At 45.0% G+C, this 12,032-nt stretch overlaps 1 protein-coding gene across 1 annotated transcript; it reads left to right on the top strand.

Moving 5' to 3' along the window:
- The first annotated feature begins 247 nt into the window (after window positions 1–247).
- On the top strand, window positions 248–6,494 carry LOC100873147 (ent-kaur-16-ene synthase, chloroplastic). The gene is made up of 14 exons (XM_044464429.1): window positions 248–551; window positions 2,261–2,310; window positions 2,396–2,672; window positions 2,781–2,961; window positions 3,282–3,499; window positions 3,584–3,704; window positions 3,776–3,873; window positions 3,970–4,181; window positions 4,269–4,381; window positions 4,469–4,564; window positions 4,639–4,854; window positions 4,948–5,089; window positions 5,163–5,408; window positions 5,938–6,494. Exons 1-14 carry the CDS (start codon window positions 284–286, stop codon window positions 6,271–6,273), a joined length of 2,574 nt encoding a protein of 857 aa, XP_044320364.1. The 5' UTR covers window positions 248–283; the 3' UTR covers window positions 6,274–6,494.
- The last annotated feature ends 5,538 nt before the right edge of the window (window positions 6,495–12,032 follow it).

The following is a 12,032-nucleotide window of genomic DNA, read 5'->3' as shown; positions in this document are numbered from 1 at the left end:
TGACTGTAAGCTGCTGCGTTGACCCGGAAAGGTCCAGGTCGATGCTTCAATTTCCTTGGCTTTAGCGTAGCACGTTGTTAGAAGAGGAGAAAAATCTGCATGCATCAGGTCGATACTTGATGGCATGCATGCACCAGCAAATCCGCATGGCAGGCAGTTCGAAATACAGTACTTAAAAATCCGCATCTGCATGCCATGTCTAGCACTAGTAGCCGTATAAATATGTAGACGACGCATCGACCTTCCCTCCACTGCTCTCTGATTCAGCTGATCGACCATCTCCATGGCGACCGCGAGAATAGCCGCCGGGACCTCTTCCGCCATCGCCGGACATCGCCTCCGGCCTGCCACGGTGTCGCCGCTCGTGTCGAACTTGTCTCGCTCACACCATCACAGAAGAAACCAGCCTCTTGGCCTTGCCTCCGCCCGTGCCGCCGAGCATGGTCTCACCGGAGCACACCGCCCCGAGTTCTTCCCTCATGACCATTGCCGTCCTCCTCCCTGTTCGATGAGCGCGAGGAGGACGCGGACGATGGTAACTTCCGCTTTAGGTAAGAAACTCTGGTTTGATCGTTTCCTTTTTCGTCACCTTCGGAAGAGAGTGACCCGTCGCTCCTTTAGTCGGAATTATTGCTGTCAGCAGTGAGTGACTAATTTACATCCGTATCTACTCCCTCCGTAAACTAATATAAGAGCGTTTAGGGAGTACTTGTATATAATATCAGATTCTCACCATTGAGACAGAGAAATAGTTATTTCTCAATGAGCCACAGAAATAACATAACAAATTTACAAATATTTTTTTTATATATAAACAAACATGTGAAGGCTTACTTAAGAATGTGGAGAAATACTGTGTGGTTCAAACCATGCGGTCCGGCTCCACTCTCCATTGCCATTGGATCTCTTATTAAGACAGTCAGCTGCATTTGACAGGTGCTGGTAATCTATGTACATGATTTTTTTTCAAGTAATATTATTTGTGAGGTTTTGTGACATGTTTGTTCGCAACCTATCACTTAGAATCTGGGCATGGGCAGCCCGATCTGACAGCCCGAGCCTGAAGCTCGACAGTTCGGCCGGCTTGGGCTTCAGTTTATGACCCAAAAGCTCTATAAAGCCTAAAATGCCTTAAAAGAAGGGTTTAAGTGAAAAGTATATAAATCATTTAATTAATATTTTAAATATAAAATGCTATCATTTTTACTTTTCATACTAGGCAAGACTGGCCTTAGGATTTTAGGGTCAGGCTATTTAATGCACAACCCACGGAATTACCAGGTCAATTGTCAGTGTACATACACAATTTAACAAGTGATACCATGATAGCCAAGAAGAGAAAGGGCTTGCAATCTATCTCGGAGGGCGCCACTTTAGCTCGCGGGAGCATATGCTCTCTGAATGAACAGTTAATCAAAATATATATCAAACAAAATTCTAAAAAGTGTAGCGAGTTGGGACTAAAGGTTTTGGGTTTTAGTCCCGACCCTTTAGTTCCGGTTTCAGAACCGGGACTAAAGGCCCTCTGGAACCGGGACTAAAGACCCGTTTTCTACTAGTGTGTGTACGTGTATGAGAGTTGTGCGTTTCTGGCCGGTGGTAAATCAATTAGCTTGGCTAGCTTCACACAACAGGATCGATCGAGTTGCTTACTGCTCTGAACGTGCGCGTCTCGCTGTTTCAATCGGAGTACCTTTGTGGAAGATTGTCATGAGTGAAGGAAGAAGCGGAGGAGCATGGAGGCGAGGCCACGGCTGCCGAAGGCGGCGGCCTCAGCAGACGCTCGCGGCGAGGTGCTCCTGTGGGCAGAGAGAGAGAGAGAGAGAGAGAGAGAGAGAGAGAATACGAAGATGAGGTGGTGAGTTCAACGGTCAAAACCATGTCAGGTCAGCACAAAATCACCCGAAGCAAACCAAGGGACGAAAATTTTCTGGTTTCAACCATTGAGGGATTAGATTTTGCTGGTTTTAGAGTTGAGGAACCATTTGTAGACTACCAAAAAAGTTGAGGGACGGAAAATATACTTTTCTCATCTCAAGTTAGATTTGCTAAAAAAATCATATTCTCCATTAGCTGCACAAGAATGAATATACACTTTAAATGTTTTGTATGCCTGAGAGTAGCATCCTTTGCAGTGTTTACATGAGCAATGTCCCTAGCCTGAAAAAAATAACATGGGTGATGTCCCAATTTCCTCAAACATTCTTTTTTATGGGATGTGCCAATTGATTTGTGAAATACATCTCCTATCTTCAATCAGCAAATGTGGAGGAGGCATCTGCCGAAGAAAATGCATGTCTCCAAAACATGGTATGTAGTATGTACATCACTATCAATCATTGTTGCGGTGATGTTTGAGGCTCTTGTCACATGATTCTAGTTTCAACTAAATTAGGAGCGGAAGGCTAGAATAAGGAAGCAGCTCCTGGAAGCTGAGTTGTTGCCATCTTCCTACGACACCGCCTGGGTGGCTATGGTGCCCTTGTCGGGCTCTCCTCAAGTTCCATGCTTCCCAAAGTGTGTTGAGTGGATCCTACAAAACCAGCAGAGCAATGGATCTTGGGGTCTCATCCAAATGGACTCCTCCGTCAACAAGGATGTCCTCTCATCCACATTGGCTTGTGTGCTGGCACTTAAGAGATGGAATGTTGGTGGTGAGCATATCAAGAGAGGTATGAACAAAGATGAATTTGCCTACCCTTTATTGTTGTTTTACTGTCTTGTATCTCAAGTTTTGCCAAATTAATGTGGCCTTGATGCGATAAAAATGGTACTGGCAGGACTATGTTTCATCAGAAGAAATTTCTCTATTGTTACGAATGAGCAGAGTGATACCCCTATAGGCTTCAATATCACGTTTTCGGGTATGCTTATCCTTGGGACTGAGATGGGTTTGGAATTTCCGGTTGGACAAAATGATCTTGATAGGATTCTTCACCTCCGGGAGGTGGAGCTGAAAAGGTTTGTCTGACAATTCTGGCATGAAAATTGTGTTGTACTCTTTCTTTTCTGGCCACGTTTACACTTTAGGGATAGATGATTTTGAAACATAGGTTTTTGGGACTGGCTATTTTTCTCTTGTATAAGATGAACATTTTTCAGTGCGAAGTTCATTTTTTTAATGATTTTCTAAGAACCATGACTTGAAGAAGAAAAGGACCACATGTTAGCACATTTGTCTTTTCCTTAATGAAATGGGCAACCAGAATTTGAGTTAGACATGTATTACCTCTGATTATTATTTCAAAAGTTTGTATCTTATACATATGGACTTTATTCAGACTTCTTGGGGATAAATCCGATGGGAGAAAAGAATATATGGCTTATGTTGCTGAAGGGCTAGGAAACCTGCTGGACTGGAATCAAGTTATGAAGTTCCAGAGGAAGAATGGGTCGTTGTTCAACTCTCCTTCCACAACTGCTGCTGCACTAATCCACAATTTTGATGACAAAGCCCTACACTACTTAAATTTGTTTGTCAATAAATTTGGTGGTTCAGGTCGGTCTAGCTACCTTTCTTTGTGAGAAATTTGTAAGCTCTTCAGGCTGTGGCTAAATACCTAACAATATTAGAATTTTGCAGTGCCAACAGTTTATCCAACAAATATACATTGTCAGCTTTCATTGGTAGATTATCTTGAAACCATCGGGACATCTCATCATTTTTCTAGTGAGATAAAGAGCATCCTGGACGTGGCACACAGGTAACGGTCATGAATAAAGTTCTGATATTTATCTTTTGTATCTTGTAAACTTCATTGTATCCACTTTGTAGTTTCTGGTTACAGAGAGATGAGGAAATCATGCTAGATGTAGCAACATGTGCAATGGCATTCCGTCTTTTGCGAATGAACGGATATGATGTTTCCTCGGGTACTTTCTTTGGGCGGGAATTTCCTATCTTACAAATGTTATCTTTATATTTTTTTTGTATGTTTAATTTAACTCACTAATTTCAATACAATGCAGATGATCTGTATCATGTTGATGCATCCACCTTCCATAATTCACTTCAGGGATATTTAAATGATACAAAATCTATATTGGAATTGTACAAAGCTTCAAAAGTCAGTGTATCAGAAAATGAATTTAGCCTAGATAACATAGGCTACTGGTCAGGCAGGTTATTGACAGAAAAATTGCTCTCCGAGCGGGTGCAAACAACGGCAATATTTCAAGAGGTCCTTACATGAAATTTAAATCTTAGAAAGTGGACTAATTCTAGCTTTTATTGGGTGTTTACTGTTTCTATGTTTTTATACTTCTAGGTTGAGTATGCTCTTAAATTTCCCTTCTATGCCACAATGGAACGTATAGGCCACAAGAGGAACATTGAACACTTCGATGTTTGTGGTTCTCAAAAGCTAAAGACAGAACATCTGTAAGTCTCATTTCTCAAAAAGAATAGTCTGTAAAGTCATATAAATAAGGATGTCAGACATAAATTCTAGACATTTTGCTGAATCAGGCCATGTCGTGTCAGCCAAGATTTCCTGGCTTTGGCTATTGAAGATTTCAGTTTTTCTCAATCTATTTACCAGGATGAACTCCTGCATCTTGAAAGGTAATGTAAAATTTATGCTCTCTTGCCCTATTAATTTCCATTCTTAGATGTTTAAAAAATAATTGTGGCAACAGTTGGGCGAAAGGGAATCGGCTGGACCAATTACAGTTTGCACGGCAGAAGCTGGCATATTGTTATCTTGCTGCTGCTGCTACTATATTTCCTCCTGAACTGTCTGATGCTCGCATGTCGTGGGCCAAAAATGGTGTGCTCACAACTGTTGTTGATGACTTCTTCGATGTTGGGGGATCAAAAGAAGAACATGAAAACCTCGTAACATTAGTTGAGAAGTAACCCCCTTGGCCCTTCATTTTGTAAGTGGAGTTGGTGTGTCGCACATTGCTAACAAGTTTTGGTCCCTGATTTGCTAATGTTTATCTTAGGTGGGATGATCACTCCAAAGATGAGTTCTGCTCTGAGCAAGTGAAAATATTGTTTTATGCTATCTATACTACAGTCAATCAGCTTGGAGTAGTAGCTTCTGCAATACAAAACCGTGATGTTCGAAAGCACCTGATAGAATTAGTGAGTTTCCATTATGTTTGTCTATTTCTCAAAATAAAATTGTTCAGCACTGACATGTTGAATCCATCTGCAGTGGCTACAACTGTTGAGGTCTATGATGTCTGAGGCAGAATGGCGGATGAGAAAATATGTGCCAACAGTTGAGCAATACATGTCAAATGCAGTTGTTTCCTTCACACTGGGGCCCATTGTGCTCACATCGTTGTACTTTGTTGGGCCAAAGCTCTCGGGATGTGTTATCCAAGATCAAGAATACAAGGAGTTATTTAGGCTAACGAGCACAATTGGTCGTCTCCTCAATGATATCCAAGGCCTTGAGGTATTTGGGTTCCTTTTATCCTCAACTTCGTACCTACGCACGTCACGGTCGCATATGTATTCTATATTTAGTATAGCTGCATAAACATATGTTATTTTCAAGTTATATATGCTTCACACACCACAACAGGGAAATTCCTTTCATCTTAATATAAAGAAATATCCCGATGGTTGCCACAACAAACTGTAAACAGATATGTGGTGAGATAGAGACACTATAGTAATCCTCAGGACTACAAGTTCTAACAAAAATCAAAATTTGCAGTCATTCATGATCTTGTCAAGAATTTATTCTTGTAAAACACACATCTAAGTGCTTGTATGGTAATCTTAGGAGTTCCAGGCGATGGTAGAAGACAGACTGATGTTTACTCTTAGAAGCTATAATACATCTAGTAGTTGCGTATCCTGTTATTATATAATAATAATGAAGAGAATAGTAGTAATTACTCATCCCTATTGTCTCATGTATTTTCGACCTGCATGCTGTAATTTGGTACCCTGACAATCTTTAAATCTATTTACTACAGAGGGAGAGCAGGGAGGGAAACCTGGATTGTGTCTCACTACTTATTCTCCACAGTGGTGGTTCTATGTCAATTGAAACGGCTAAAGAAACGATACAGAAGGCCATAGCCTCATGTAGAAAAGACTTGCTAAAGCTGGTTCTTAGGGAAAACACAGTTGTTCCTAGGCCATGCAAGGAGCTGTTCTGGAAGATGTGCAAGATAGTTCACTTGTTCTACTCTCAGACTGATGGATTTAGCTCGCCAAACGAAATGGTGAGTGCGGTTAATGCAGTTATCAACGAGCCGCTAAAACTCCAAATCAACAATCGACCTTTGCCCATGCAGTCAGTAAATTAAGGGTTCCGTGTATTTTGCCTTGTTTTAATGGACCGATCAATCTGATGCTCTCTTGAGAAAAAACTTATGAATCAGATAATAACCAGCAGTACGGATACACTGTGTATGTGGTACATCAGAAACAACTATTGTACTATATTTGTTATTCAACTTCCTATCTAAATATGTCACATTTGCATATGTATTATATATTTGGTATAGCTGCATAAGCATATGTTATTTTTAAGTTATATGCTTCACGTAAATTCCTCGTATACACCACGAAGCTCCGTATCTGCCGCGTGGTGTTGATCTTTTCTTGTGTAAATCCCGTGACATTCTCGGCATTGTACTCGCTGGTGCACTTCTATGTTGATGCAAATACTCCCTCCGTCCGGAAATACTTGTCATAGAAATGGATGCATCTAGACATATTTTAGTTTTAAATAGAGTTAAGTACGCTGGAGGTGCCCCAACTTGTCCTGCGCGGTCAGTTTAGGCCTAAAGTTGGAAAATACATGAAACTAGTGCTTAAACTTGTCCCATGGTGCAAATACGGTGCCTCCTTCCGAATCCAAACGTACGTCCAATCTGCGTGGCGTGCCAGCATAGCGGTGACCCACCTGTAAGTGGCTGAGAGCGGGAAAATGTTGGGTATACTCCGCGCACGAGGATTCTTTTTACAAAAATCCCCTTATATTTTATTTAATCATATAGGAAAGACGTGAAATACATATGTTTATGAAGCCCCGATTCATCGTGAAATCTTTGTCCAATTATATCCGAGCAATGCATTCAACAAGGTAACGACGAAAAAAGACGTCTTCATTGACAGGTACAACCATGCACACGGGACATCCACAGAATTTAACACTCTACCCCTTGTGCACGGGTCAAGAGGCCCGTGCGCATGGGGTGTACATAGAGATTTCCTGGACCCCGTGCTCACGGGTTAAGCAGAGAGGATACCATGAGGACTTCTTTGAAAGGCTTTTGATGAAACTCTTCCACAATAGTCCAACATGCTTCATGCATCACTATGGACCATTTCTTTACATAAGATACAATGCCCTTGATGTTTCATATGAATTCTCATTCAATACCAAAGCTTAGAGCAAATCTTCATCTTTATGGCAATCATCATTAAGGCACCACCTATGTAATATTCCTTCACATATATCTTAGTGAAAGCATTACTCCATATAGATTGTTATTAATTACCAAACCATAGTTAGTGGATACATGCCCTTTCAATTGGTTATACAAAATATTTTGGGATGTACGAGAAGCAACAACTGTTAAAGATCACCATTGAGGCAGTACAGTTTACAGTCACCTGAAGGAAATATGCCCTAGAGGCAAAAATAAAGTAGTTATTTATATTTCCTTATATCATGATAAATGTTTATTATTCATGCTAGAATTGTATTAACCGGAAACTTAGTGCATGTGTGAATACATAGACAAACAGAGTGTCACTAGTATGCCTCTACTTGACTAGCTCGTTAATCAAAGATGGTTAAGTTTCCTTACCATAGGCATGAGTTGTCATTTGATGAACGGAATCACATCATTAGAGAATGATGTGATTGACTTTACCCATCCGTTAGCTTAGCACTATGATCATTTAGTTTAATGCTATTGCTTTCTTCATAACTTATACATGTTCCTATGACTATGAGATTATGCAACTCCCGAATACCGGAGGAACACTTAGTGTGCTATCAAACGTCACAACGTAAAGGGTGATTATAAAGATGCTCTACAGGTGTCTGCGATGGTGTTTGTTGGGTTGTCATAGATCGAGATTAGGATTTGTCACTCCGTGTTTCGGAGAGGTATCTCTGGGCCCTCTCGGTAATGCACATCACTATAAGCCTTGCAAGCAATCTGACTAATGAGTTAGTCACGAGATGATGCATTACATAACGAGTAAAGAGAGTTTCCAGTAATGAGATTGAACTAGGTATGATGATACCGACGATCGTATCTCGGCCAAATAACATACCGATGACAAAAGGAACAACGTATGTTGTTATGCGGTTTGACCGATAAAGATCTTCATAGAATATGTGGGAGCCAATATGAGGATCCAGGTTCCGCTATTGGTTATTGACCGGAGATGAGTCTCGGTCATGTCTACATAGTTCTCGAACCTGTAGGGTCCGCACGCTTAACGTTTGATGACGATCGGGATTATGAGTTTATGTGTTTTGATGTACTGAAGGTTGTTCGGAGTCCCGGATGTGATCACGGACATGATGAGGAGTCTCGAAGTGGTCAGGACATAAAGATCGATATATTGGAAGGCTATGTTTGGACACCGAAAAGGTTTCGGATGAGTTCGGACATTTTCCGGAGTACCGGGGGTTACCGGAACCCCACGATAACCCCCCGGGGAGTTAATGGGCCTTAATGGGCCATGGTGGAAGACAGGAGGCGGCGGCCAAGTGGGAGGTGTCGGTGTCAAAACCTGCGGATCTTGGGTAGGGGGCCCCGAACTGTGCGTCTAGGCGGATGGTAACAGGAGACAAGGGACACGATGTTTTTACCCAGGTTCGGGCCCTCTCGATGGAGGTAAAACCCTACTCCTGCTTGATTGATATTGATGATATGGGTAGTACAAGAGTAGATCTACCACGAGATCAGAGAGGCTAAACCCTAGAAGCTAGCCTATGGTATGATTGTTGTTCGTCCTATGGACTAAAACCCTCCGGTTTATATAGGCACCGAAGAGGGTTAGGGTTACACAGAGTCAGCTACAATGGTAGGAGATCTACATATCCGTATCGCCAAGCTTGCCTTCCACGCCAAGGAAAGTCCCATCCGGACACGGGACGAAGTCTTCAATCTTGTATCTTCATAGTCCAGGAGTCCGGCCAAAGGCTATAGTCCGGCCATCCGGACACCCCCTAATCCAGGACTCCCTCAGTAGCCCCTGAACCAGGCTTCAATGACGACGAGTCCGGCGCGCATATTGTCTTCGGCATTGCAAGGCGGGTTCCTCCTCCGAATACTTCATAGAAGATTTTGAACACAAGGATAGTGTCCGGCTCTGCAAGATAAGTTCCACATACCACCGTAGAGAGAATAATATTTACACAAATTCAATCTGTTGATGTATTCCGTGGTGTGACATCACACCACGGCCAAGCCTTTATTCGGATCGTTTTTACTGTTCCACCTCAGCGCGTTTAGCGAGGCGGTTTCTTTGGCACGTCTTGTCAAAGTAGAGATCGTGTCCCCTTATTCCGGGATTCTCATCAATACGGGCGTGGGTAACCCAACCGCGCCATTGATTACGGCGCTTGGGAGATAAGCGAGTTTTACTAGGCTGGTGGGGACGCATATCTTCGTCCGTCCATATAAGGGGATAAGGATCCACTTTTTCACACACGCCTTCTTCCTCTTTTGCTCATCCATTTCCGTGCACTCGAGCTCCAGCGCCCAAGTCCAGACATCTCGCCTCAACCTTCCCCAACCATGTCCGGAGGGGGAGGCAAGTGGATGGTCTCCTCCATCACGGAGGGGCACATCAAAAAGCTGCGGAAGGCCGGATACTTGTCCAACGACATCGCGCATCGGTTCCCTGACAAGGGGCAGCTTGTCCCCACCCCCCAGGCCCCATGAGAGGGTGGTGTTCCTCACCCACTTCCTCTGTGGACTAGGTTTTCCACTTCACCCATTTGTCCGGGGGCTCATGTTCTACTACGGCCTGGATTTCCATGATCTGGCCCCGAATTTCATCCTCAACATCTTGGCGTTCATCGTCGTGTGCGAGGCCTTCCTCTGCATCCAGCCCCACTTCAGCTTATGGCTGAAGACCTTCAATGTCAAGCCGAAGGTAGTGGGCGGCCGCCAGGCGGAGTGCAGAGGTGCCATGGTGGGCAAGATGCCCAATGTCTTATGGCTCGAGGGCTCCTTCGTGGAGACCATAAAGGGGTGGCAATCGGGGTGGTTCTACATCACCGAGCCGCGTGACCCTAAATGGGTGGCGGCCCCCGAATTCCGATCTGGCTTCCCTACACGGCTCACCTCTTGGAAAGAGACGGGCCTAACATGGGGTAATTCGGAAGAGCTGATCGGACTCCAATCCTGCGTCAAAAATCTGGTGAACAAGAAGCTCAAGCTCGTCAACGTAGTCCAGGTCATGCTCATCCGCCGGATCCTCCCGTGCCAATAATGGGCCTTCAGCTTGTGGGAGTTTGATCCGGCACAACACCAAACCTTGAGCAGGCTCTTCGACACTACGTACGAAGATGCCTGGAAGGTGCTGTTCAAGGGCGCCGAGGCTCCCGCATCCGCTACCGAAGATCAGGGATTTAGCTCGCAGCGTCAAGCCGGCGAGGCAAGCTATTTTACCCTTTACAGGACACTTGCTTTCCATAGTTTGACTCTATGCGAGATCTAAACTCCCTTACCTTTGACAGGCCTGGCAAAAGACGTCCGGGCAGGTTGACTGCCCGACTCCCTTGCTAGAAGACCCATCGGACGCCCGATTGACGGGGTTGCTGGTTCCGACACCTCACGTGGTGCCGGAGAAGAAGGCCAAGAAGAAGGCCACGGGAACCCGAAAGAGTTCCCGGCGCCAGGTGTTATCGGACTCATCGTCCGATGACTCCGAGGCGGACTCGTCCCGCGAAGACGAGGAGGAGGAAAAAGAGGCCTCTCCCCCAGCGGGGGAAGAGAAGAAAAGGAAGGCCACCCCAACCGGGGAGGCCGGAGGGTCCAAGAAGGGAAGGACCCTTCCTCCGGACTACTCCACCAACACCGACAACGGTGAAGAGGAGTGGCCACCGAGGGCTAAGCCCCTGGTGACATCGTAAGTGTCAGGATATCAGAATAACTCGTGGCGTTTCATTTGTCGTATAGAATCTCCTAACGCCGAATATAACCCTGCAGCCCGCCCAAGGACGGGCTCAATACTTCAACGAGCGGCTCCCTGGCTTCGTCGGACGTGAATAGCACTTCACTTCCGGCCGCCTCCTCTCCTCGCGCTGTGGATGACACCGAGGTGGGGTCCCAGAAGGGGCCCAGCCAGGAGGAGGAGGTCCAGGAGGCGCCGCAAGGCAACCTCCCGGACTCTGGGCACAAGGGGGATCAAACCCCAAAGGGCTCTAAGTCCGGCCCTGGGCCGGACTCCGCACCGGAACCTTTAGTGGTTCCGAAGTCCGGCAGGCGGCCCCTTTCTAAGAAGGGCGAGACTGCGACACCAGTGACCTCCGTCCAACCGGAGGCACCAGATAATTTGCTGGAGGCGCTTAACGACGCCTCCATCGACGAGAAGCACCGCACTGTTATGAGTGTGGTGATCCAGAAAGTTCAATCCGCCAAGAGCGGGCTGACTGAAGCCTGTGCCAGCCTTCTAACAGGCTTTGAGGTATGTATTTAAGATATGTAAAAATATTATCACATAGACAGTAGCCCCTGATGCTCAGTTTGGTGTTCGGAAAGAAAAAACGAACTGAGGATCTAAAAAGATGTACGCAGGAGTCTAACATAAGTATGTCAATATGGGGAATGCAGGCTGCGCTGCTGACCTCTGCCGCACTGACTGCAGAGGTCAATGCATTGAAGCAGAGCCTCGAGCGGTCCGAGAACGAGCTCGGCCTTGCCAAGAAGCAGCTCAAGGACAAGGAAGGTAAGTAATACCTTATGGAAGTGTATAAAAGATGTGGTTGCAAAAAATGACAGGAATAACGTGAGTATTGCAGGGGCCACGAACGAGGGGGCGACCCTGAAGGAAGCGGTGTCCAAGGCCGAAAGCAATGCGGCCACGG

This window comes from Triticum aestivum, chromosome 2B (assembly GCF_018294505.1).
Source record: "Triticum aestivum cultivar Chinese Spring chromosome 2B, IWGSC CS RefSeq v2.1, whole genome shotgun sequence".
NCBI classification, from domain to species: Eukaryota; Viridiplantae; Streptophyta; class Magnoliopsida; order Poales; family Poaceae; genus Triticum; species Triticum aestivum.
The sequence above is the reverse complement of the archived record's forward strand: the minus strand, read 5'-3'. Positions and strand labels throughout refer to the sequence as shown.

Bases quoted from the DNA above. Each gene is read 5' to 3' on its own strand.
- LOC100873147 (XM_044464429.1), top strand. From the start codon at position 284: ATGGCGACCGCGAGAATAGCCGCCGGGACCTCTTCCGCCATCGCCGGA. The intron at 4,382-4,468 runs GTAAGTCTCATT...TTGCTGAATCAG, and splicing joins AAGCTAAAGACAGAACATCT to GCCATGTCGTGTCAGCCAAG. The intron at 5,409-5,937 runs GTATTTGGGTTC...TATTTACTACAG, and splicing joins ATGATATCCAAGGCCTTGAG to AGGGAGAGCAGGGAGGGAAA.